General features: G+C 40.4%; 1 protein-coding gene across 1 annotated transcript; it reads left to right on the plus strand.

Moving 5' to 3' along the window:
* Positions 1-11327: 11327 nt before the first annotated feature.
* LOC122038437 (receptor kinase-like protein Xa21) lies at positions 11328-14850 on the plus strand. The gene is made up of 2 exons (XM_042598187.1): positions 11328-14305; positions 14388-14850. The coding sequence occupies exons 1-2, from the start codon at positions 11365-11367 to the stop codon at positions 14747-14749; spliced, it is 3303 nt and encodes a 1100-aa protein (XP_042454121.1). The 5' UTR covers positions 11328-11364; the 3' UTR covers positions 14750-14850.
* The last annotated feature ends 12307 nt before the right edge of the window (positions 14851-27157 follow it).

Genomic DNA, 27157 nt, shown 5'->3' on the forward strand with positions numbered 1-27157 from the left:
ATTAAAATGACAAGAAAAATTAGGAAATTAATTTGGGCAACTTGGGAACATCTCACACAAACTATAAGATTTAACAAAATATTGTTGTTTGCTAGAAATGGAGTGAGATGCTAGGATCAACCAAATTATTCAAAATGTATAATGCATCCCTTGAATAATTAGGTTGAAGAGACATAAATTGAGTTTGGGGAAGGCCATTACATAATTCATGTGTATTTGGCTCCTAGATCTTACTCATATATTCCAACCAAGGAATCTTGGTTGGACCTGTGTCTAGAAATCATCTAACTTTGTTGATGTGTTGATTGATACCCTTGATTGATATCTTCCTGATTTTGATTGAAAATAGAACAAGTTGGTGAAGAAACCTTGACATATTTTGACAAACTTGTAACTACTCATAGCAAGGATATATTTTGAACCGATAGCCTGAGTCAGATTTATTACCTTGGTTCACTTTAGATCATAGTTTCAGCAAACAAACAAAACAAACTTCTCTGGTTTTGAAACCTTGAGATTCAACACATTTGTTATGAAGTGAGCTCATCATTAGGAAATATTCATTGGTATCACTGAATATAATCTGTGGGCTCTTCAGATCCTAGGTTCTGAACTTGGAAGTTGTTGAACCAAGTTTCAGAGCTTTCGATACGAATTTCAGAGGCTGAAATCACTGACTATCAGACACTGATCGGTCCAGGGACCGATCAGGATGATATCTGATCAGTCTCTACGACCGATCAGGGAAGTTCCACCTCTTACTGATCGACCTCTGATCGGTCCGGGGACCGATCAGGAGGTTCCCTGATCGGTCCCCACGACCGATCAGGAGGCTCTGACCTCTGATCGACCCCTGATCGGTCCCCGGACCGATCAGGAGGTTCCCTGATCGGTCTCCACGACCGATCAGGACCCTCCCTGACCGATTAGGACGTTCCCTGATCGGTCAGGATTTCTCCTGATCGGACAGCCGTCCGATCTTATGATCTGATCACCCTCCCTTTAACTTCCTCCAATCCTTCCTCCTCTCATTTCACGCCGAAAACCCTAGCCGAACCACTCCTCAGTCCCGACTCTTCTCTTCATCTTCTCCGAAAGCTTCAAATGGCGCCTAGGTAACTTCCTTTCTCCCCGAAATCTGTTCATTTTTGGCATTTTAGCTTCTTTTCACAGTGTATCTCTGTGTGTTGTCTCGATTCTCGACTCTGTGGCTCCCGTGGACTCCCATTTGACCCCGACCATGTCCCATTTTTCACCTATTTAGGAAGAAATCAGTCGGTGAGGGTACGTCTAAGTCATCTGCTGAGAAGTCCAAGTCCCAGGTACCCTCCCGACCTCAACCTTCCTCTTCTTCAAGATTCCCGAACCGACAGTTTGAACAAGCGTTTCAACAGAGGACATTCAAACTACTCCCATGTCGATCTGTGGATCGAAAGTACATGGATGAGTTTTGTCCCTCTATATCCGAAACACTGGCATATTACAATCTTGACTCGTTAGTCTACTTAGAAAGGGACATCAACTATGACCTAGTATCTGAATTCTACAACAATCTTCATCAAACCAATGATGGTGTTTATAGAACCAGAGTTGCTAAGAAAACTGTTGATTTCTCTGTAGTAGAATTCTTTAGGTATCTAGGTTGCCGAGTTTGTTCAGGAGATCCTTTTCCCATTTTTCCTGATTTACCAGAATCATTACCTCCTCCACTTGATGTATCACCTGATTCCATCTATGAGTACTTCTTCGGTCATCCTAGACCAGGTGGACTGGATGAGTTGGATGTTGATTTTCCCACCTTTGCCGCCCTACGACTATCTGCCCCTGACTATATTCTTTTTTAAGATAGTCACAAACTGTCTCCTTCCAATCACGTCCAAACCTCTAGCAGAGATCCGACCATACCACTGCCTAATGCTTTATGGTTTGCGTCGACATCTCGACTTTGACATTATGTCCAACATCTATTCTTCTATCATATCATATTCTCAGCCTAGCAGCTCCACCATTTATATGCCTTATGGGCATATAATTACAGATTGGCTCGAGACCCTTCAGATAGATGTGTCTAAGGGTAGGATAGTGAAGATGGTCAGAGAGGATTACTGACTTGGGAAACGGGCATTTTCCAAGTCCGGTATCTTGGGACAGAATGGGGCTGTTCGGTGGAAGGATGGGAGAGGTCTGGGAGAGTTACCACGGGCACTTCCTCGACAGGTTGCTGCTCCTCCTCCTCCTGCTGATGAGGCCGATCTTGATCTACGCTGGCAGATCGCTGAGCTAGAGAGCCGCTTCGATCAGCACGATGAGCTACTGGCTACTGAGCTCCATGGACTGCGCGTTTGGATCGACCAGCGCTATGATGATCTACGCAGTCAGGAGTTGGTGACGCAGCAGCTGCTTCTGGGCTGGATGGCCAACTACCCACCTCCGCAGCATTTCTCGGGCCATCCACCTTCGAGCTCCAGCATGCCGCCTCAGGGTTACATGCCTCCTGCAGATGATGATGAGGTTCCTCCTGTTGAGGATATTGATTGATACATTCTGTGTGTCACTTTGCCTGTCTGTATTTTGGTTGCTATTTGTTGGATATCTTTGTCTGACCTGGATACTCATGCTCGTATATTTTTGCTATTCATTTGTCTATTTCTTGCTTTTCCTTATACTTCAGTTCATATTAATATGTTGTTCCTATGCCATGATTTGATTGTATCTTATCTCTTTCTTACTGTCATATAATACACTTAGAGGGAACTCTAGGTGCATTAAGAAAAAGACAGTATGGGTTAAGGGGAAGCCTTTTGAGTTTTGTCACCTCATTTGCACTTTTTCGGTGTTTGACAAAGGGGGAGAGGATACCTAAGTTTAGAGATGTATGAAGGCTTGATTTTAAGGGAAAAGATAACGGGAAGGATCTTGATTCCCGTTATTGACTTAGTGGTATATCCATCTTAGGGGGAGGATCTTGATTCCCCTAAAATTATGAAAATAAGAACATTTCTGATCTAAACTTAAATCGTGTTGTCAAACAACAAAAAGGGGGAGATTGTTGATACAGTCTGACCTGGCTGTTGTTTTGATATTGACACGGATTTAAGTTTGTATCAGATGTTAATTAAACTCGGTTTGATTAATGATCAAGGTTGATCAAGTGGAAGGGAAAAGTCCAAATTGGAAACTTGGCACGCGAAGTCGGAGAGAGCTCGTTCTCCGGACTAGGTCAGAGAGGGCTAGGTAGCTCGTTCTCTGGACCTGACGAAGTCGGAGAGGGCTCGGTAGCTCGTTCTCTGGACTAGGTCAGAGAGGGCTCGGTAGCTCGTTCTCTGGAGTCGGAGAGGGCTCGGTAGCTCGTTCTCCGGACTAGGTCAGAGAGGGCTCGGTAGCTCGTTCTCTGGACCGGACGAAGTCGGAGAGGGCTCTGTAGTTTGTTCTCCGGATTAGGTCAGAATGATTCCATGGTACATTGGATCGGTCGGCAGACCGATCCAGTGACACATAAGACAGTGGATCGGTCGGCAGACCGATCCAGTGAAACTAAGTTTCCACGGATCACTCAGTAGCACACTGAGTGTAATCTGATCGGTCTGTAGACCGATCAGGAAACACTCAGTAGCACACTAAGTGCAATCTGATCGGTCTGTAGACCGATCAGGAAACACTCAGTAGCACACTGAGTGTAATCTGATCGGTCTTCAGACCGATCAGGAGATGGCATTGCGAAGAGAAGAAGGCAGGGGATCGGTCGTGGAGACCGATCCACCTGCAGCCTGATCGGTCTCCACGACCGATCAGACAAGCTGTGGACCGATCAGGATATGTCCTGATCGGTCCATGGATCGGTCTGGTGACCGATCCACACACGATCCACATTGTTCGCTGTTTCTGCGATTCCTCCATTTGATCTGCCTGATTCATGTGATATAACCTCTGTGCTGTTAGCTTTTGAGTTTGCAGGATCACAGGTATCATTCCAAGCCTAATTTCAAATTAAGTACATAAGAAGAATACGATAAATGGCCTTTCTGCTGTGATTCGCGGCGCATGGTGCATTTGAGGCATCAACGACTACTGGTGTGATCTGGCTGCGATCCGCTTGACTCCTGGTGATTGGTTCGAGCTCAGAAGACACAAGTGAAGACTGTGATTTCATTGGTGTGAGTTCAGAGATCTAGTAAGGAGGAAGAGGGATTGGCTGCAGCGATGATTCTGTGCAGATTGACCACGATCCGTGACAACAGAGGACAGGGACTTAAGAAGCAGTAAAAAGCGAGAGGAAATAATAACAAGCAAGAAAAAAAGCAGAAAGTTCTGTTGATCGTTGAAGTGTGCGAAGTTCTTGAGCTCTCGGGTGAGAAACTGCTGTCTGTGAGTTCTCTGTTTTCACTGATCCTCGCGTGGTTGTAAGCATTAGTTCATTCTTCTTTGCCACCGAGCTCTGTAAGTCTTGTGCTATAACATATATATTTCTTGAGACTCTGTGGAGAGGTTACTCCACCGAGAAGGAGGATCTTTAGCCGAAATTTTTTCCGGGGTGCGATCTACCGAAGATCGAGGGGTCATCCACCTTACGGACACGCCGAGGAGTAGGGGCAAGTTATCCCCGAACCTCGTAAATCCTTGAGTTAGTGTGCTTGTTTCCTCCTTGTTTTAGTTTCCTAATTCCGCTGTGCTAACAAGTTTCGTGGTAGAAATCCTTGTTAAAGTTTTTAAGAGGCTATTCACCCCCCCTCTAGCCATCTAAGATCCTAACAATAGGTTGCATTGATGGTGGTAGAGCGTTGCTCCCACATATGTAGTATTTCTTGTGATGGAGTGTTGCTCTCACATTCGATGATCTATTTCTTTGGTGATTTGTAGCTAGTGATCAGATTTCAGACTTGTTATCGGGAATCTTATAGTTGAGTATGCCTATTGTACGGGCATTATGAGTTCTAGGTTTTACCATTTAAGCTTACAAAGCCCTAGATGTTTTCATGGACTCGATGATTTCGGTATTCCTAGGTTGTTGGATCGGTTTTCATTGTCTTTGTTGACAATTTTATAATCTATTTCTGATCCGAGGAGAATCACGTACACCCCCTTCACATACTTCTAGAGATGTTTCGACGAAAATATCTATATTTGATGTTCACATGGGTAGAAGTCTGTGAGACCAGCTTCCAGGAGCTGAAGCGAAAATTAGTGTCAGCTCCGATTTTGGTTTTACCCTCCAGAGAGGACGGATTCGTGTTCTACACCGACGCATCTCTACAGGGTTTGGGTGTTGTCCTGATGCAGCACGATAGGGTAGTCTCCTATGTTTCTCGTCAGTTGAGGAGCATGAGAAGAACTACCCAATACATGATTTGGAGCTAGCCGCCATCATCTTTGCTTTGAAGATTAGGCGACATCATCTTTACGGCATTACCTTTGAGATTCTTATGGATCATAAGAGTCTCAAATATATTTTCACTCATAAGGAACTCAATCTCTAACAGAGGAGATGGATGGAGTTCCTGAAGGATTACGATTGTACCATTAGCTACCACCCGGGGGAAGCTAATGTGGTTGACGATGCACTTAGCAAGAAGTCCAGAGGGACTTTGGGTTGCCACCGGGCTTCAGTCACAGACTTGATTTAGGATTTCTCCGAGTTAGGCCTTGAGGAGCAGAGACAGACAGAGCAGGGTATTCTTGTACCATGGTTGCTCAGTCGTCGATTAGGACGAGGATCCGAGAGGCCCAGGCCGGTGATCAGCATTTTCAATTCATTGGCAGCCAGATAGCTTCCGGGCAACAGATCGAGTTCACACAAGATGAGGAGGGTATTATATACTTCCGAGGCAGATTATGCGTATCTCAGTCTCACCCGGTCATACAAGAACTACTTCAGGAGGCTCATCGCTCTCGATTTGCGATCCACCTAGTAGGAACCCACATGTATCGAGATTTGAGACATTCCTACTGGTGGAACGGTATGAAGAAAGATATCGCGAAATTCGTAGCTAGATGTCTTGTCTGTCAGCAGGTGAAGGCTGAGCACTAGAGACCTGCCGGATTACTTCAGCGGATCCCTATTCCTGAGTGGAAATGGGAACACATTACCATGGACTTTGTGGTGGGTTTGCCTAGGATACGACGAGGTCATGATGCAATTTGGGTAATCATTGATCGATTAACCAAATCTGTACACTTCTTAGCGATCCAGAAAACTAATTCCCTGGATCGATTGACAGATCTGTATTGCCGGGAGATCATCAGATTACATGGTGTCCCTTTGACTATTATTTCGGATAGAGACCCGCGGTTCACGTCTCGATTCTGGCAGAGTCTACAGCAGGCCTTGGGCACTTAGCTCCGTTTCAGTACAGCTTTTCATCTGCAGACAGATGGACAGTCAGGGCGGACCATTTAGACTCTAGAGGACTTGCTGAGGTCATGTGTATTGGATTTCGAAGGCAGTTGGGAGGACCATTTTCCATTGGTAGAGTTCGCCTACAACAATAACTTTCATTCGACTATCCAGATTGCACCGTTTGAAGCGTTGTATGGTAGGTCTTGTCGGACACTCACCCTCTAGGATGAGGTTGGGGAGGCCCATCTGTTGGGACCTCATAGAGCTCAGCATGAGGCAGAGTTGGTCCGTACTATCAGACGGAGGATGTCAGAGGCGCAAGACCGCCAGAAGAGTTATGCAGATCGGAGACGCAGACCCCTGGAGTTCTCTACAGGCGACCATGTATTTTTGCGAGTTTCACCCACGAAAAGGGTAAAGAGATTTGGCCTCAGAGGTAAGTTAGCTCCGCGATACATTGGCCCTTTCCAAATCCTGGAGAGGATTGGAGCGGTAGCTTATCGGTTAGCACCACCACCGTCCTTGGCAGGCCTCCACGACGTATTCCATGTATCTATGCTGAGGAGATGCATACCCGACCCGACACATGTGCTAACAGATATCTCAGTTCTCATTCAGCCTGACGTCACTTATGAGGAAGTTCCGGTATGGATTGTGGACCGTAAAGAGTGTCAGCTGTGGAACAAGGCTATCTGACTGGTTAAAGTCGGATGGCAGCATCATTTAGACGAGGAGGCTACCTGGGAGCTTGAGGATACGATCTGAGCTCGATACCCCCACCTTTTCACATGAGGTATGTGGATTAATTTACCATTCAGCATTTATACTTTCTATCTGTTGTTAGTATTTGTTTATGGTAGATAACGAAATTTAGGGATCAATTTTTTATTAGTGGGGGAGAATGTAAAATACCGAAAATGGGCGAAGTACCATAACAGAATTTTTCAGAATTTTTAGAAATTTTCTGGAAATTTTTCGGAGACTGTATGGCTTGGATTACAGGATAAAAATTGGGCTTCGGGAAGGCATGTTTAAGGTACCTAATTTAAGCAAGGAAAAGTTGAATTTATTTATTTATTTTTTTATTCTTTCTTTGTTTTCGCCGTTCTTCTCTCTTTTCTTCCCCGCCGAACCGAAGCCCTAATCGGCGACGGTTTCTTTCCCTTCCTCGCGATTAAAGCCGTGCCCGATTTCTTTTCTTCTCTTCTCTTCCACTTCATCACCGAAGCTCTCCAACCCGATCATCCTCCTTCCTCCCCGAGCCCTAGTCGTTTCTCCCCGATGCCTCCTTTGCCCGATTTCCTCTGCCGATCCCCCATCTCTTCCTCTATTCCGGTCGAGCAGCGCCGAGAGTTTCCCTTTCTTCACGCCGTTGTGCCCTAGCATCGCCGCCGACCACTGCGGACCCACGGTTGCTTGTCACCAGCCTGAAATCAACACCGTTGGTCCGTGCCCTCTTCCTCGATCACTACCGACCTCACGCCTCAGCGTCGATTGCTGATCACCAGAGAGGACCGAGCCACCTCCAGTCCTAGTCTCTCCCTCTTTTGATTTTTCTTGCGTCGTGTCCTAGATTTCCTCTTACTGTCGGATCCGAACAAAACAGCAGTGAGGTGAGCAACGTATCCTTGTTGATTTATTGGATTTCAAACTTGATCAGATCAATTAATTCCTGGTGGTGTATCTAGTTTTCAACGACTGCCCCTATTCCGACAGCAACTACCTGTTGTGGACCAACAAAAGAGACTTTGGTGTTGAGGTAAGATATTTAATTAGGTTGGATAGGTGTGAGTTGGATTGTGTAATTGTTTGTACATGTGTAATTGGAATTAGGTTTATGTTATGTGTTGATTAGGGTTTTATCCTAATTTAGGGTTAGAGATTTTATTTAGCTATTATAAGAATTATAGCTAAATAAAATATATTTATGTTGGTGACACAGGACTTTGACGCGAGACAAGTATCTCGACGTCAGATTTAGACCGGATACGATCTTTTCTATTGGAGGCGGGTACTTTGACTTATCGTTTTAGATATGTCATTTGATATGCATAAGTAATGATTATGTTTCTTATCTGCATAGGTTGGTTACTACCCGATACCTATTACATACTTGTTTTGTTATTTGTTATGCACTTCATGTTAGTACCTACCTGATTATACATGCTTATAGGGGTAGTGACATAACCATGCTTCGTTATGTTCAGGACCTAGGTTTTTTTTTATACCTTATCTGATCTGTGTACCTTTGATTTGATTCTTTGTCCTATGGTACACATTTTATATATATGGATAGGTTCAGGATATTGCCATGCTTAGTGTCATGCATCATCTCGCATGATTGCATGCTGTGCGATAGTCGACTCCATTATTGTTGAGCACATCGCTAGTTATATAGATCTACACACACCACCACTCATGGGTTAGTGGTATATCAGGCAGGGTGTGTGGCAGTTTACTCTGTCAGTGCTCCGCCGATCCACTCATGGGTAGCGTGACGCAGCGTGGTAGCACGTCAGGGATCCCTCCTCTGGATTGTCTCAGGGAGATGAGAGCATTGCGCTCCCCCACTTATAATTTGGGGTAGGAGGATAGGTGTATTCCGACAGCATCCCGTCCACTCGGTCACTCATCAGGAGCACTGACGGCAGAGTGCACGGTTGTCACAACCCTACCCACTCGGTCTTACCATCGTGTGTGAGATGGCTGACTGGCAGTAGGGGTGACCAGGACATGTCATTGGCATCATACGCATTGATGCATTTATTGCTTGTGTTTGCTGCATATTGGATGTTGCATATTGGATGGATGCATATGTTTGTCATGCATGCAGGATTCCTATACTTCTCGGTTGATTATCCATACCCAGGTCCTGGTTAGTACAGTTTTCTCCTATTTATTTCAGTTACATTTATCATTATTATATCAGAAGACTGTACGCATGATTAGTGCTAGTTGTTATTTTCTTTATTATGCATATCAGTAGTTACCCGCTGAGGAGTTGACTCACCCCGTGGATATTTACTATTTTCAAGTTGAGGTTGTCCGAAGGAGTTCTAGTCGCTAGTCCCCTGCAGATCGCGAGGATGTGTTTTATCTTTTATTTTCTAATTGTACTTTTTAGACTTGTTCTAGTTTTGACACTTGGATATTGTGTTATCTTTATTTGGATGTGTTTTTGCTACATACCTGCCTGGATGGCAGAAGAGGTGAGTTGATTTTTATGTGCGTCGTTGAGTTTTGTGTTTTATGGGTGTAGTTGAGTAGGAATATGATTTGAGTTTTATAAGTGTAGTGGAGTAGGATATCAGTTTTGAGCTTTATGGGTGTAGTTGATTAGAATTTTTGACTCGATTTTTCTTATCGTCACATTAGTTGAGTTTTACTATTAAACTGCGTGGTGATTGCTTATTTATTTATTTTTGTTATTCTGGTCATGTTTGTCGATGTATATGTGGCCCTGAGGGCTTTGTAGAAGTTTAAGATTGTCACCCATACAGGGGAGATGCTACCAAAATTTCTTTTGGCAGGGACTCCTCCGGGGCGTGACATTCGAGGTATTCATGAGCAAGTGAAACTGACAATTATGGAAAGCATGACTAAGTATAAGGCTCGGGTCGATCATCATCGTCGACAGGTACTTTTTGAGATTGGAGATTTTGTTTGGGTTGTATTGACTCGTGATCGTTTCCCTGTTGGAGAATATAATAAGCTGAAGAATCGAAAAATTAGACCATGCGAGATACTGCAGAAAATTAATGACAATGCCTACAGGTTGCATTTTCCTAGCCATCTAAAGACTTCTGATGTCTTCAATGTGAAGCACTTAACTTCTTATTCGACGGTTGCTAATGAAGTAAATCTAAACTCGAGGGCGAGTTCTTTTCAAGACGGGGAGACTGATGCAGGTACAACCGTGTTGAAGTCCAATATAAGTCTTCAAACTTCAAACGGGCATAATTTTTAACTCGGGACTCGGAATCAGGTTCTGTCTGTCATCATACGTGTAGAATTTGAAAACCTAGAATTTTTACCTATGAAACTGTAAGTATCAATTTTTAGCCCCAAATTCTGACGTTTAAACCCTTTTAGGACCTTTTTGCTATTTTTTTTTTATCATTTTTATTTTTTGAATATTTAAGGTAATTTTCATATTTATGGTATTTTTTTAAGATGATTTGTTTTGATCCACATCTTCATTTGAGTTAAGATCGTTAAGTTAATTATTTTCTTTTTCGGATAAAAATCTATTTTCTTTTTTAAAATATTGGAATTAAGATATATTAATTGTAATTATTATAATTTTTTTTATTTGAGTTTTAGATTGCATGTGTTCTGTATAAGGATCATATTTAGATGTTGAAATATTAACCTTCAAGTTTTAATAAAAAATTTCCTTTTTAAAAATTCCTTTTTTTATCATCTCCTCAATTGTCTTTTTCATATTAACTGATGTTATTTTTTTTAGTCGAATTATTATATTGGATTATATATAATATTATAAAAGATAACTCACTCACGTAATTACTGAATATCAGATTTTATATATATACAAAAGACAGGAAAATAACCTGACTAAATGAAATAATTTTTCAATATACTACCATTCAGAATACCATACTGTGACAAGAACATACCACCATTCAACATACGGTAGTGTTACAAGAAATTGACTAGTAAACGACCTAATTTTCCAATACATTGCCGTCCAACGCACGGTACTTTGCCAAAATCCATCAGTCAGTATTATTAGGCATGAGAATAATGCAAAGTCATGAACATTTCTCGGCGATGAGCGAAACGTGATTGTACTTTTTCTAAAAGCAAGTTTCAATCACATATTTACCTATGTTACTGAAACTGAAGGGAAAAGTAAAAAAATTGAGTACTGTCAATAGGATTATTAAAAAATTTGACAACTCGAGGAAAAAGAACTCGGACACGCAACTGAATGTATAAATTAGTCGAGCAGCCCAGCCCTATTCCCACACCACAATTGCTCACACAGTTTAATTGTTTGTAGCAATTATATGGAGTACTCTCCTGTGAGCGTAACTCCACTCTCTCTTCTTCAAAGAATCCTGCTAGCCTACATAGCCGCGTCAACCTACCAATTCTACCTTGTTTCACCCTCATCCACGTCCAACTCAATGCCCGCCGCCGGCGATGCCACGACTCTACTAGCCTTCAAGTCTCTGTTATTTGATCCCCACTACACCTTATCGTCATGGAACGTTAATAACACCTTGAATGTGTGCAATTGGCACGGCATCGGTTGTCAGTCTGAAGGCCGACGGAGAGTCGTTACAGCCGTGAGACTAGAGTCCCTTGGCCTAACCGGCATGATATCTACGGCTATCGCCGACCTCACTTTCCTCAGGGTCCTTCACTTGCCGAACAATCAACTCAATGGAAGCATTCCGCGTGAGCTCGGCGACTTGCCTCACCTGCGATATCTCAACCTCAGCTCCAACGCTCTCGAGGGTACAATTCCCGACACTCTATCGCAATGCTCCAGACTCCACACCATCAGCATTCACAGCAACAAGCTCCAAGGGAGCCTCCCGTCGAGCATGGCCCGATGCTCGAGGCTCCGCGTCATCGACTTCTACAACAACCTCCTCACCGGAGAAATCCCAGACGAATACCAAACGCTTCCGGAACTCTCGTGGCTCTTCCTCAGCAACAACAATCTCTCCGGCGCCATTCCTGCATTTGGGAGCAACAGCTCATCCTCTCTTGTCACTCGTATCTTGCTGTCCAATAACAGTCTCACAGGGCAAATTCCACAATCTTTTGGTAACCTCACCTCTCTCACTCTTCTCTACCTCTCTAGGAACCATTTAGTAGGACACATACCTCCTTCCCTCGGAAACTGCATGAATCTTACTAGTGTTTCCGTGGGAGACAATAATTTGAAGGGGAACCTACCAGATAGCCTAGGCCAGCTCACAAGATTAAGATATCTTGATTTTTCCGCCAACTATTTATCAGGTGTCATCCCTTTGTCTCTGTATAATCTGTCATCCCTAACTATTCTGGACCTGGCCGTGAACCGTCTTGTGGGAACTATTCCTCCTAATATTTTTCAGGCCCTTCCCGAGCTTCAATACCTCTATCTGTCTTGTAATAATCTGCAAGGGTCCATTCCCCAGTCATTCTCTCATGCCTCTCAGCTCCAATACCTGGATCTTTCTGACAACAGTTTGTCAGGAGTTATTCCTTCAAATCTAGGCCAGCTTAACAATCTTGTCGTGCTAGGCCTGGCGATTAATCACTTTGAGGCGAAGGAGGCCAAGGATTGGGATTTCTTCAGTTCTTTGGCCAACTGCACAAATCTCAATCAGTTGTTTCTGTCCCATAATTATCTTGCTGGGAATTTTCCTACTTCCGTCGGAAACCTCTCTTCGCGGCTCGACTGGTTGGCCATGGATAGGCTCCAAATATCAGGAGCCATTCCACCGGAGATTGGAAAGCTTCAAGGCCTGCAGTTTCTTGATCTCAGCGAAAACTTTATAACCAGTTCCATTCCTAGCACAATTGCAGGGATTCCCAACTTGACTCAATTATATTTGTTCAGAAACAGGCTTTCCGGACACATTCCTGAATCCCTAGGGAACCTCACTTGGCTAGAAGTCCTCCAACTGGGGGACAATGATCTTCACGGGAACATTCCGTCAAGCTTTTCAGCTCGCAATCAACTGAACGAACTAAACGTTTCCTTTAATCGGCTAAATGGCACCATTCCTAATGAATTGGCCAAAATTTCTTCTCTAACGAAGGTTCTTGATTTGTCTCACAATTATTTTACCGGACCAATTCCAAGAGATGTAAACCAGTTGAATCTTCTTGTCCTACTTGATATTTCTGAGAACAAGCTTTCTGGCGAACTTCCTGTTACACTTGGTGGCTGTGAGACCTTGAATAGCCTTTACATGCAAGGAAACTCCTTCCAAGGCGCCATACCTAGGCAATTGAGAAACTTGAGCTCCCTCCAAAGGCTTGATATTTCACGCAACAAATTTTCAGGCCAAATTCCAGAGTTCTTTGCAGAGTTGGAAAGTCTCCAATATCTCAATATCTCTTTCAACGATTTTGAAGGCCCTGTCCCAATAAAAGGCGTATTTGCAAACACGAGCGAAATTTTCATGAATGGCAATTCTAGACTTTGTGGAGGTGCTCCAGCGTTACAACTTCCATCATGCCTCGTGCATTCTTCTAAAGATGGAAAATTTTTCAATACTCCACGAATCGTTGTGCTCACAATTCTCAGTTCTTCTCTCTGTTTCATTCTCCTCGCCACCATCATTATCTTGAGAAAGAAGGTTTCGAGCCAGAGATTACCGAGGCTTTCTTCCTCAAGGGATAAATTTAGAATGGTTTCCTATTTAGAGCTACATAAAGCAACCGATGGATTTTCTTCTGTCAACCTCATTGGCACCGGCAATTTCAGTTCAGTGTACAAAGGAAATCTCGATGGCTATCAGAACCTCATCGCTGTTAAGGTACTGAACCTTGCAGAGAGAGGGGCTCTAAAGAGTTACATGGCAGAATGCGAGGCTCTTAAAAGTATAAGACACCGAAATCTAGTTAAGATCCTCACTTGCTGCTCTAGCATCGACCACAGAGGCAATGATTTCAAAGCTCTGGTGTTAGAATTCGTTCCTAACTGCAGTCTTGAAGATTGGCTGCATCCAAAACATCCCTCAAAGTATTTATGCCTCGAGCAAAGATTGAAAATAGCCATTGATATTGCCTCTGCACTAGAGTATCTCCACCATCATCATGGCCAGACTCCAATTGTCCACTGTGATGTGAAGCCAAGCAACATTCTACTTGACTACGACATGCACTCTAAATTGGGCGACTTTGGCTTGACAAAGTTCATCCATGGAGCGTCCTCAGCTACGACGACGGGAGACCCGAGCTACTCCATCGCAGTAAAAGGATCCATCGGATACATACCTCCAGGTACAACTATTTATTAAGTAGTTTCTTTTAATTTCTCTTTTGCTTATGAGATTATAAGTATATGCTTGATTTTTCATGGCAGAGTATGGCATGGGAGGAAAGGTCTCCACACATGGAGACGTGTACAGTTATGGCATACTTCTGCTAGAAATGGTGACTGGGAAGAGGCCTACGGATAACATGTTCTATGATGGTCGATCGCTTCGAAGTTTTGTGGAGGAGTTCTTTCAAAATGTAGATGAAATTGTTGATCCTGTAATATTGTTGACTATGGGAGATGACAGGCAGAAGGACAAAATTGAAGTGTGTCTAGCCTCCATGGTTGAGATTGGCCTATCATGCTCAAGGGAAGCACCTGATGCAAGGATGGACATGAAGACAGTCACTACCAAGCTGGCCGCAATCGAAAGTGCATACTTGGGCTGCGATAACACAAGCCAATAAAAGTTTGCAAATGAAAGTGCAAACTTGGATTGATCAATCTTTACTATTTTCCCAGTAAATTATGCATCCATCGGAGAACATGAAGACACGAGATTATTTAAGTCCTCCCTCTGCATCTACCGTCATAAAATTATGAAAATATTAAGGCGTGGGTTGATGAGTTGGCACGTTAAATATTCCGTCGTAGTGACCGAATTAATTTTGATCTTCAATTAGCGACCTAAGAAATATTCAGTCTTAATTGACATACAAAATATTTATTTCATTAAATTAGCAATAAAAATATAATTCTACCACTAATTAACTATCAAAAGAATTAATTTTCATCCCTAATTTAACAACTAAAATATAATTACGATGGTCCTGACATGCATCCTACTTAATTAGTGGACGATGACTAGGAAATAAGAATAATAGTATGATTTAGAGGCCTAACTCCTTTCATCCCTGGCTTAAATTTCACTTCATTTTTTTCTCTCGAAGGTATAGTAAATAGATGTGAATTTATCTTTTGCCCCTTGACTTAGTACAGTTCGTATCTACATAGATAATTGCTTTAATAAATTTTAGGATCAATTCTTAGCGTGTGTAAAATGTTTCGATAGGTGTCTAATATGTTAGATTATATATTTATTTGTTTATAATTTTTAGGACAATTTAGACTTTTTTCTTTTTTTTATAGAGTTTAGGGGTTCTTAACTTAATTATATAACCTTATACTCTGTATCAATTTTAAGATCCAATAATATGGTTAGTTTTTGCCTTTTCTTAATTCATATATGGTATCAGAGTGGTTCTCCTTCTCTAACCTAATTTTTTCTACCACCCCTTATTATTGCTTCCTGTTGCCACTGTCGTCTCCTACTACTGTTATTGATTTCGGCGCCATTAACATCTATTTTCTATCCTGCTGCTATTGATTTCGGCGCCGACGTCCTGCCCTACCGATTTCGACACCGACATTATTTTCTGTCGATTTCAGCGCCGACGCTATTTTCTGCCGATTTAGGCACCGACGTCCTGTGCGGTCAATTTCGACGTAACACTCTTTTCTACCGATTTCGGTGCTGAAGTCCTATGTTGCCAATTTCAGCATTGACATCCTTTTCTACTGATTTCTACATTTGACATCCTTTTTTACCTCAGATTCTTTGTTTGACCACAGGTCGTCCTGACATCAGTTTTTGTGGATCATACAAATGCGTATCCTTACAGTTTGGTTATTCTGAGAATCATTCATTCTGTCATCATGCTTGGTCGTGCAGATGCTTCATGGAAATCGATTCATATATGTTTGAGCAGTTTCAACAGTTCCTTGGTTCACAGCCCTCTGTCATATCAGCTTCCTCTCATATAGGTTTGTTGTCGTTTAGTATTTTAGGTATATCTTCATCCTTGTGGATTTTGGACTCTGGTGTCTCCCAACATATGTCATCCAGTTTGGCATCTTTTGTTTCTTTTTCGCCCAGTTCATCTATATCTATTGTGACTGCTGATGGTACTCCTATGTCATTAGTAGGTGTTGATTCAATTGTTACATCTTCTTTATCTCTTACTAATGTTTATTATATTCCGAGTCTTACTTTAAATCTTGTTTCTGTTAATCAATTATGTGAGTCTGGATACCTAGTTTATTTTTCTTCATCCAATTGTTATGTTCAGGACCCACAATCTCAGAGGTTGATTGGGGCAGGCCATAAGCAAGGAAGACTCTATGTTTTAGATCAACTCAAATTATCAGAAGTTGTAGCTTCGAGTGTGGATTTATCGTCATTTCATTTGAATCGTTCATCTTCTTATTTTTATTTGTGGCATTCTCGCTTAGGTCATGTTTTAGCACCTCGTTTACAGTTTTTAGCCTCTATAGGAGCATTAGGACCTTTAAAAAGTTATGATATTTCTGATTGTAGTGGTTGTAAACATGTCAAATTTTCTACCTTACCATTTTCTAAAAGTCTTTCTTTTTCTTTTACTTCATTTTATCTTATCCATTTTGATGTGTGGAGACTCTCTCCTATTCCTACAAAAGGGGGATCAAGGTATTATGTTTCATTTATTGATGATTACACTCATTACTCTTAGGTCTATCTTATGAAATACAGATCTGATTATTTTACAATTTTCAATAATTTTAGAGTTCTTGTGAAAACTCAACATTCTAGTGTCATAAAGTGTTTTTGTTGTGATTTAGGAGGTGAATACACTTCGAATCAATTTTCACATTTACTTGCTTCTGATAGTATTATTCATCAAACCTCGTGTATAGATACTCCTGAACAAAATAGCGTGGCTGAACGGAAACATAGACATCTTGTTGAAATAACCCGTTCATTTTTATTATCTGTCAGTGTTCCTAGTGTCTTTTAGGGGGAAGCAATCCTTACTGTTGCTCATGTCATTAATAGAATTCCAACCTCACACTATTCAGGTTTGTCACCTTTTGAAAAATTGTATAGGTATACTCCTGTCTATTCTTCTTTGCATATTTTTTGTTGTACTTGTTTTGTCCTTCGTCCACATGCAGAGCATAATAAGTTAGCCTCTCGGTCTACTCTTTGTATCTTTCTGGATTATGGTGTTAGTCAAAAATAATATTGTTACTTTGATACCGTTAATCAAAATTGTATGTCTCTCATCATGTTGTGTTTCTTGAGCATATTTCATTCTTTTTTATTTCGTCTAGTTCGCATAATATGACAAAGTCAGATCTGCTTTGCATTGATTCTTTCAATACTGATACTGAGGAAGATTCATCCACAAATCCTACTGGTAGATCAATTGAATCTGGTACTTTGGTTCCCAAGATATCCGTTCCACATGTTCCTCCTTCTACCACTACCCAATTATATCCTAAGATTGAGGATGATCCTTCTCTCCACCGTCGTCAATCCACTCATGTTCGTAAGTCTACTAAACTACCATATTTTGCTTACTCTTGTTATTCTCATTCTGTTGCTTCATTTGTTGCATCTATTCATTGTCTTTCTAAGTCTGAATCCTATAGAGAAGTTGTTTGTAACCCACTTTGGTAGAGTGTTATGGCTGAGGAACTAACTGCTTTACATCAGAGTCATGCATGGGATTTGGTTTCATTGCCACCAGGAAAACATATTATTGGTTCTCGTTGAGTATATAAGATCAAAACTAAATCTGATGGATCTATCGAACGATACAAAACTCGTCTTGTTGCTAAAAGTCATTCTCAGGAGTATGAAAAACATTTGCTCCTGTTGCAAAAATAACAATTGTTCATACTTTGAATGTTGTTGCTTCTGTTTGTCAATGGAGAATATCTCAGATGAATGTCAAGAATGCATTTCTAAATGTTGATCTTCATGAAGAAGTTTATATGACACCTCCTCTTGGTATTTCACACAAACTTGGTGAAGTTTGCAGGCTTCGTAAAGCGCTTTATGGCCTCAAACAAGCACCTCGTGCTTGGTTTGAGAAATTATCTATAGTGATTACTTTGTTTGGTTTTCATCATAGTAATTATGATTCAGTATTGTTTGTCAGATGTACGAGTGCAGGTCGTATTCTTTTATCATTATATATTGATGACATGATTATTACTGATGATGATTCTGATGGAATTGCTTCCTTGAAGTCTGAGTTGGCTCACTATTTTGCTATGAAAGACTTGGGTATACTGTTGGTTGGTCCTAGGAAGATCGTACCGGTTCCACTGTACAAAAATTTTGTACAAGTGTCGAACCTTTCCTAAACAACTTATTGTGTTCTTTAGAAATTAAATTAGGAATCGCAAACGGAACTTAACATTATTGATTCCAAATTTAACTTATCTGTTCTTGATTATTTAGGTTTGGATCGCAAGCGGAACTTTACACTATTGATCCAAATCCACCTATGTTATAAAGTTAATTAAATATTTATTTCTAAAATCAGCTCCCAGGTCAAACATGGCGAGACACTAGGCCTTCTTGGGTATAAGATCATCCACCACTGCTTCGACAAAGCCTTTATAGAAATTCAGTATTTAATTTCCTAAAATAACATTAAATTTAACCGAAAAGAATAATTGAATCACAAATTCGAAAAATAAAAAAAAAACATAAACTCGACTAACAAATTCGAAAAACTAGAATCTAATACCTCTTGTGTTTGGAATTCGTACAAAGAAAAATAACTAGCATGATGCGGAAAACAATAACTAGTTATACTTTTTCTTTGTATGCTAATAACCTCGAGATCTTCTGCCGTATTCCTCGCCTCGCCTTGGACATCTTGTGGGTGACGATCCTCCAAGTTGAACATCACCCAAAGCCTTCTTCCTCCTTCTCTAAAATCCGGCCACCGCCACCACCAAGGAACCAAAGAGAGCAAGGGGAAAGGGAAGGGAGAGAGGGCTGGCCACAACAGAGAGCTCCAATAAGAGAATAAGAATTGATAATCCATGAGGTCTCCCCTCCCCTTCTTTTATATTACTTGCCCAAGAAAAATAAGGAAAGACTTTTTACAAAAATTAAAATCTTTCTCTTGTTTTTTCTTTTCCCCTTTTATTTTTCCTTTTCCTTTCTCTTGATTAATTCAATCATTGATTAAATCAATCATTGATTGGCCGACCCTTTAAAAGGAAGAAAATAATTCTTGTAAAAATTTTATAAGCAAAAAAGGAAAGCTCTGATAAAATTTTACAAACTCTCTTTTAATTTCCTAAAGTAGATGTTAAAAAAGGAAAGTTTTAAAAATTAAAACCAAGTTTTAAAATTTAAAACTTCTCTTCTAAAATTTCCTTTTTTAACATGGTTACAAAAAAAGAAAAGTTTTAAATTTAAAACTCTCTTTTAAAAAACCATGAGAATGGTCAAATAAGGAAAGTTTAAAAACTTTTAAAACTCTCTTTTAAACCATGTGACCTAATTCAAATAAGGAAAGTTTTAATTTTAAAATCTCTTTTTTAAAACTTATAGATATCTACAAAGAGAAGATTTTAAAAATTCAAAATACCCCTCCTATTATGAATTATTATGGTCGGCCCCTCTTTGCTTGGACACCAAGCAAAGGGTCAGCCCCTTTGAGAAGGAATTGGCTGACCCCTATGGCTTGGTCACCAAGCCATAGGTCGGCCCCTTCTTGGACACCAAGAAGGCTTTTCATGAGTGAACTTGAGGCATTAATGAGGCTACGGCAGGGACCTAGAGGAGAAATTGGTTTTGACCTCCCGACGAGCTTGTGTATCCCGTGTTCGCCCTGAACACACAACTCAAGTTCATCTACAATAACTCATTCCACTAGAGAGTTATTATTGCACTACCACATCAATCCCAAATTATATTATGGGCTCCTTCTCATCATGAGTGTGTTAGTCTCCCTGTGTTTAAGATATCGAATGTCCACTAATTAATTGAGTTACTAACAACTCATTTTAATTAATGTCTTAGTCCAAGAATAGTGTCACTCAATCTCATTGTCATGTCAGACTAAGTCCACCTGTAGGGTTTAACATGACAATCCTTATGAGCTCCTCTTGGGGACATTCTCAACCTAGATGACTAGGACACAGTTTCCTTCTATAATCAACAACACACACTATAAGTAATATCATTTCCCAACTTATCGGGTCTATTGATTTATCGAGCTAAATTTCACCCTTTGATAAGTCAAAGAAATAAATACTAAATATATATGCTTGTTATTATATTAGAATTAAGAGCACACCCTTCCATAATAACTAAGGTCTTGTTCTTTTATTAAGTCAGTATAAAAAGAACTTACCTTAAATGGTCCTACTCAATACACTTAGAATGTATTAGTGTAATTTATTAGTCAAGATAAACTAATACCTAATTACACTACGACTATTCCAATGGTTTGTTCCTTTCATCTTAGTCGTGAGTAACTGTTTATAATTTATAAAAAATTGATAACACGATCTTCTATGTGTGACAACACACACCATGTTATCTACAATATAAATTAATTAAACAACTACACTTAACAAATAAATGTAGTCATTTGACCAATGTGATTCTTTTATTTCAAAAAAAATATTTACAAAAGCTAGGATTTTAGTATACACTCTAACAATCTCCCACTTATACTAAAAGACGAAGCTGTCATATCTGCTACCATACATCTGATTCTCATCCCCTCCACATGCTCATCAAAAGCTCTTGCTTTAAGGGTCTTAGTGAAAGAATCTCTCAGACTATCATCTGATGCAATCTAGGCGGCAACAACTTCTCCTCGTTATACGATGTCTCGTATTGGGTGGTACTTGTGCTCTATTGTGTTTTACTTGCCTTATGGACTTATGGTTCCTTCAAGTTTGCTACTGCACCACTATTATTACAAAAGTTATAATAATTTTGGACAAATCAGAAATCATGTCTAAGTCCATCATGAAATTTCTGAGTCATATAACTTCTGTGGCTGCCTCAAAGGCTGCCACATACTCAGCTTCTATGGTGGAGTCTGGAAAAGCACCTATGCTTAACACTCCTCCATAGATATGGCTTTACCTCCTAAAGTAAACACAAAACCCCGAGGTCGTCTTACTATTGTCCCTATCTGACTGGAAGTCAAAATCCGTGTAACTCACAGGGATCAAATCATCTGCCTAGTAAACTAGCATATAATCTCTAATCCCTCTAAGGTACTTTAATATATGCTTTACGGCAGTCTAGTGTCCCGATCATGGGTTACTTCGATATCTGCTAACTATGCCCTAAGAAAATCAGATATCCGGTCTCGTGCACAACATAGCATACATTAGTCTTCTGACAGCCGAAGCATAAGGAGCTGTCTTCATATCCTTTTATCTCCTTTGATGTCTTTGGAGACATCTCTTTAGACAAAGTTACTCCATGCTGAAAATGTAAAAAACCTTTCTTGGAGTTTTTCATGCTAAAATGAGCTAGAATTGTATGAAGCTCGGGATAAGCACAACATTCTTTTCTTGTGATCACTTTGATCCCGAGAATATGTGTGTATTCTCCCAAGTCTTTCATATCGAATTGTTTGGACAACCATACCCTTACTTCCGATAACACTTTGATATTGTTTCCAACTACTAAAAATGTCATCTACGTATAGTACAAGAAATACCACCACGTTTCCATCACACTTCTTGTATACAAAACTCATCGAGTCACTTAATAAATCCATGCGACTGAATTACTTCATTAATCCGGAAGTTCCAAGACCTTGAAGTTTTGCTTCAGTCCATAGACTGATGGAGCTTGCACACAAGATGCTCTTTTCCCTTTGCAATGAACCCTTCTGGTTGGTTTATATGGATATTTTTTTCAAGACTTCCATTAAATAAAGTTGTCTTGACATCCACTTGCCAAATCTCATAGTCCAATAGATAAAAGAATCTGGATAGACTTGAGCATGGCTACCGGTGAGAAAGTTTCCTTTTTCAACAAGTCTTGCTTTGAAAGTTTTCACCTTCCCGTCTATCCCTCTTTTCCTATTGTAGACTCAATGGCTTTTACACCATCTGGTGGCTCTACATGCTCCCAGACTTTATTAGAATACATATATTCTAATTCTGCATTCATTGCTCTTTGCCAAGATGCTGCAACCTTATCTTGGAGCACTTCGTCATATGTCCGGGGATCAAGTCCTCTTCTGAAAAATCAAACATTAATGTTAACCATGACCTTCTGATTTTTAGGACTATAAACCTCCTTTCATTTCTCTAGGATAACCCTCAAACAAGTGAACTCCTTTCCATCTTATCAGTGTCTCCCTTCAGCACATGTACTGGACTACCCTGAATCCGAATATGCTTCAAATTAGGCTTACGCCTATTATGCAATTCTATGTGAGTAGAGAGTTCTGACTTAGGAGGTACTATGTTCACTTCCATTTCCATATTATATCCTTAAAATAAATTTGGTAATTTTCTGAATGACTCATCGATCTAATCATTTCCATAAGAGTCCTATACCTTCTTACTACACCATTCTGTTGGGGTGTACCAGGTACAGTTAGTTGGGATTGAATCCCGACTTCTGATAAATAACTCTTAAACTCTCCCAAGAGGTACTTGCCACTACGATCTCAGCGTAGTGTCTTGATACTTTTACCTTGACGTTACTCCACATCAGCCTAATACTCTTTGAACTTATCAAAGCACTTAGACTTGCGGCGCGTCAAGTAAATGTATCCGTATTTTGAATAGTTGTCTATAAAATAGACGAAATACTTGAAACTACCTCTTTCCTAGATAGTTATAGATTCACACAAATCAGAATGAACCAATTCCAACACATATTTGGCTCTATACCCCTTAGACTTAAAAGCTTCTTGATTATTCTTCCTTCCAAGTAAGGCTCGCAGGTTGAAAAGGTTTTCACTACCAATGAACCCAAAAGTTCATCAACTATTATCCTTTGAATCCTAGTTAAGTTAATATAACTTAGCCTTAGATGTCAAAGATATGATTGATTCATTTCCAAAGGTTGCTTTCTCTTATTAGAGTTAGAAGATGTGTTATTAATTTCCAATTTATTGCATCGTGGAAGTTATAAATTGCCAACCAACGTACCAGAATAAATAACTTTCCTCTTTTTCTTGATAACAACTTTGTTATCAAAAGAGACAATATATCAATCCTTAAATAGTTTTAGAAACTGAAATCAAATTTTTTCTAAAACTTAGTACGTCAAAACAATCAATGTTTTATTCCTTTCAAAGGATAAACATCTCCCACTGCAATAGTTGCTACTTTTGAAGTGATGTCCATGTAGACGGTATTTTCCATTTCATATAGTTGTCAGGTTTCCTAGAACCCCTGTAATGAATTACAGACATAATCAGTGGCTCCTGTATCTACACATCAGGTACCGGTAAATAACACCACTAAATATGTTTCAACAACAAATGAATAAAATACACTTTTATTGTTCCCATTTCTTAGAGGACAACCCACCTTAGAGTTCAAGTTTTGTTTCCAATCCTAATTGGGACTACTAAATCTATTCTATAGTATAACAACTAGAGGATTGACAAACATTTGAAATCCTAAGAATCACAAAAATATTTGGTCAAGACCAACATCTTAAAATCCCTATGAATTTTGTATGGCACGATAGTGTGGACATATACAAATTCAAAGATTTTATCCATTAATTTTATTATCTTGTCAACCTAACTTTATGACAAATAAAATTAAAAGTTGATCTATCTTTGATCAAATATTTGGTCAAAACTTTGAATTTAAAATAATATTGATTCCTCAAAACAATATCTGTGAGATACGGCAAAATAAAATAACCTATAATGATTACTGGAAATTTTTGGACATTTTTCTGGATTTATTTGGAGGTCGTATGATAATGTTTAAGGGGATAAATGGTTAAGCTTAAGGTGGTAAAGTAAATCATCATTAACAGAGTGTTAGTTAAGGAGTTGTGAGAACTTAACCTAACCCAAACCCTTCCCTTATAAGCTACAGTCCTAAGCCCTAAATCGCCACCTACCCTTATTTCTTCGTGCCTACTGCCTCCGCCGATCTCTCCCCACTTTTCCTCTATTCTCGCCGACGGGCTCAGCACCGACGTACGCTCATAACCGATTGCCGGTGCCTGGGTGCGAGACGAGTCGCCGGTCCTCCCCATGCCTGGTCGGAGGTTTCGTTTGTGACGTCCTCCTTTGAAATGCCTCGGTCGGGTGAGCTGATCTGACCTCGGTGAACGCCGGAGCTTGAATCGCCGTACCAGAGCTTGAAGTGGGACGCGGATCTGCATCGCAAGAAACTATCTCGTCTTTCCGGGGCTAGAGCCGAGTGGATCTGATCGGGTTCCCTCCGTCGATCGTGGAGGTATTCGGCAGCAAGGTAGGTGGAGGTATAGGTTATCTTGATTTGGGTTCTTTAGTTAAGGAAATTCGTGGTTTGGTGCTAGAATGCGAGATTTTATTGATTGAGTTTCGTTTCTAGCAGTGGCATATCGTGAGGTGTTCTGCCACAATCTCCCACTACTGTTCTTCATCCGGGATTCCTTGGGTAAGATCCCTGCCATTACAGATGTTAGGTTGTAGACCTTAATGTTGGTTTTAGATTGAATTCGATACTGATTATGCATCAATTTGGGATGTTTGTGATGCGTATAGCTCTGTTAGAGTTCAGATCTGTGGATCTACAATGTGGGCAGCATCCATGTACTAGTGTCGGCGATTTCACCTTCCGACAGCAAGTTATCAGTGGGGAGATTTTTGTAAGGTAAACTTTAGATTGTAGATACATGGTTTAATTTAAATACGTATTGGTGCATTGGTGTAGTAGGAACAAATGCATGATTTGGGGGAAATTCTAATTTTATGATCTGAAGGCATACGGTTAGGGTTTTGGATTGGATAGTAGTAGATTGGAATGGTTTTGTTGGGGTAATGAATGGAACTTGGATTAAAGTCGTTTGTTTTGTACAGTAATGTAGTTAATTAGTTCCATATGTATTCAATTAAAATTGATACGTTGACACAGGACTTTGATCGGGACGAGTGTCGTGACGAGGTTGACGTCGGATTCAGCCTACATTTAGAGGCGGGTACTTTTACTTGTTTCTTTAGTTATTGTTCTTGGTGCATGAGTAGCCCAGATAAAGTAGAGTTTATCTTGACTCCACTCATTTTATTTCTTGTGCTTGATACTTTATCCACTCAATCTTCGAGATGCTCACTTCCGTGTCTATACAGTCTCCCGTTGTTATTCTTGATAACTAGCAGATACTATATGCCATGTTTACCTGTTTGGCTACTGTTTATTTATGCTTAGTATTGAGCATGCGGATTCATGTAGCATACCTGATTTTTTTGTATATATGATGACTGTTGCATTATTCGCATCATATCATGCATGCATCGCCGATGACCTTGGCTCCCTTGTGGTTGAGACGGTCATTAGCCAAAGTCGCACGCTCGGCCACTCATGGGTAGTGGCGGCTGGAGCGTGCTGCGTGTCCTGTCGCGCTGCACTCGGTCACTTATGGGTAGTGGCGGCTGGAGTTGTGAGCCGCAGGGACCCTATTGATATGTAGCTATTTAGCTACTATGCAAACTGTCCGCTCGGTCACTTGAGAGTAGTGGCGGCTGGAGTGTTGTATAGTTGTCATCGATCCGGCCTTTCGACCATACAGGGGTCGTGGTGCAGAGAGGTGGGCGGGGTGACCATCCGTGCATACGTCATTTCTATTATACCTGCTTCTGCTATTATATGTCTACTTATGCTGTTCTGATACCACATATATTTGTTATATATGCTTGGACACTATTTTCTTTTACAATATACCTTACATGTGATCTGGGTGTTTATGGGTAGTACTCTAGCAGTTTATATTTCCTCAGACCTTATACTAGCTTAGGATGTGGTATCAGGTATGGATATATATATACTATGTTTTACACAGTAGTATCTGTCATTTATCTTTCCGAGACTGTATCCTTGTGTATTCCTGTTCTTTATGATACTCATGCACTGTCTATTCTATTACCCACTGAGTCTTTATACTCACCACCCACATTGGTAATTTCACCAGGTAGCTGATAGCGATACTAGTACACTTGGAGGAGGATCCCAACTGCCGGTCCCACGTCGCTTCCGAGGACGGTTTTATGGTTTTGGTTTTCCTTTATTGTGAGTTAAACCTTTGAATTTAGCATTGTAATAATTGGGTTGTGGACTTGTTATTTTGTATTTGGTTGTTTTGTCGAGGAGTCAAGCCGGGCCGGCCCGCGGTGAGTTTTCGTTACTTTATACTTGTTATTCTTGCTTTCCGCTGTGTTTGATTTTACAGCCTTGTAGGCTGCATATTATCTACGTGGTTGTGATTTTATTTGCATATGTATTATCTGTTGGTGATGTATACCGGTTCCATTTGTCACTGCTACAGGGGAGGTGTTGTCCGATTTTCATCGGACAACCTTACTCTCGGGGCGTGACAATATCATTTAAATTCACCAACACCTCAAACACCGTGAATTTTACATGCCACGATAGTGTGGACGTATACAAAATTGAACATTTATAAGAGGAGGGTTATACTCATTAATAGTCTTGTCAACCTATTTTTATGACAAATAATTAATAAAACCACCAATCAAGCAGGGAATTCACTCTATTTTTTTAATTCACTTTTATTTTTTTACCATTAATCAGAGTTAGTGAAATATCACATTTAACAAACTTTATCAAAAAAAAAATTTCTCAAAATTAGTGAAATATCCTTATTTTATTTTTTTCCAGCACTACTAATTAAAGGTCAAGTCTTGGGACATTTTTTCATTTTTTATTATATGCAAGATTTTTCTAAATGACCCGCCAAGAAGACTACAGCACTGTATGGCCACCACTATTCTCTGGCGAGGAATTTGGCTATTGGAAAAGTCGAAAGGAGTATCACCTCAAAACAAAAGTCGAAATATGGATCCTCATCCAAACCG

Source organism: Zingiber officinale, chromosome 1A, assembly GCF_018446385.1.
Source record: "Zingiber officinale cultivar Zhangliang chromosome 1A, Zo_v1.1, whole genome shotgun sequence".
In the NCBI taxonomy this organism is placed as follows: domain Eukaryota; kingdom Viridiplantae; phylum Streptophyta; class Magnoliopsida; order Zingiberales; family Zingiberaceae; genus Zingiber; species Zingiber officinale.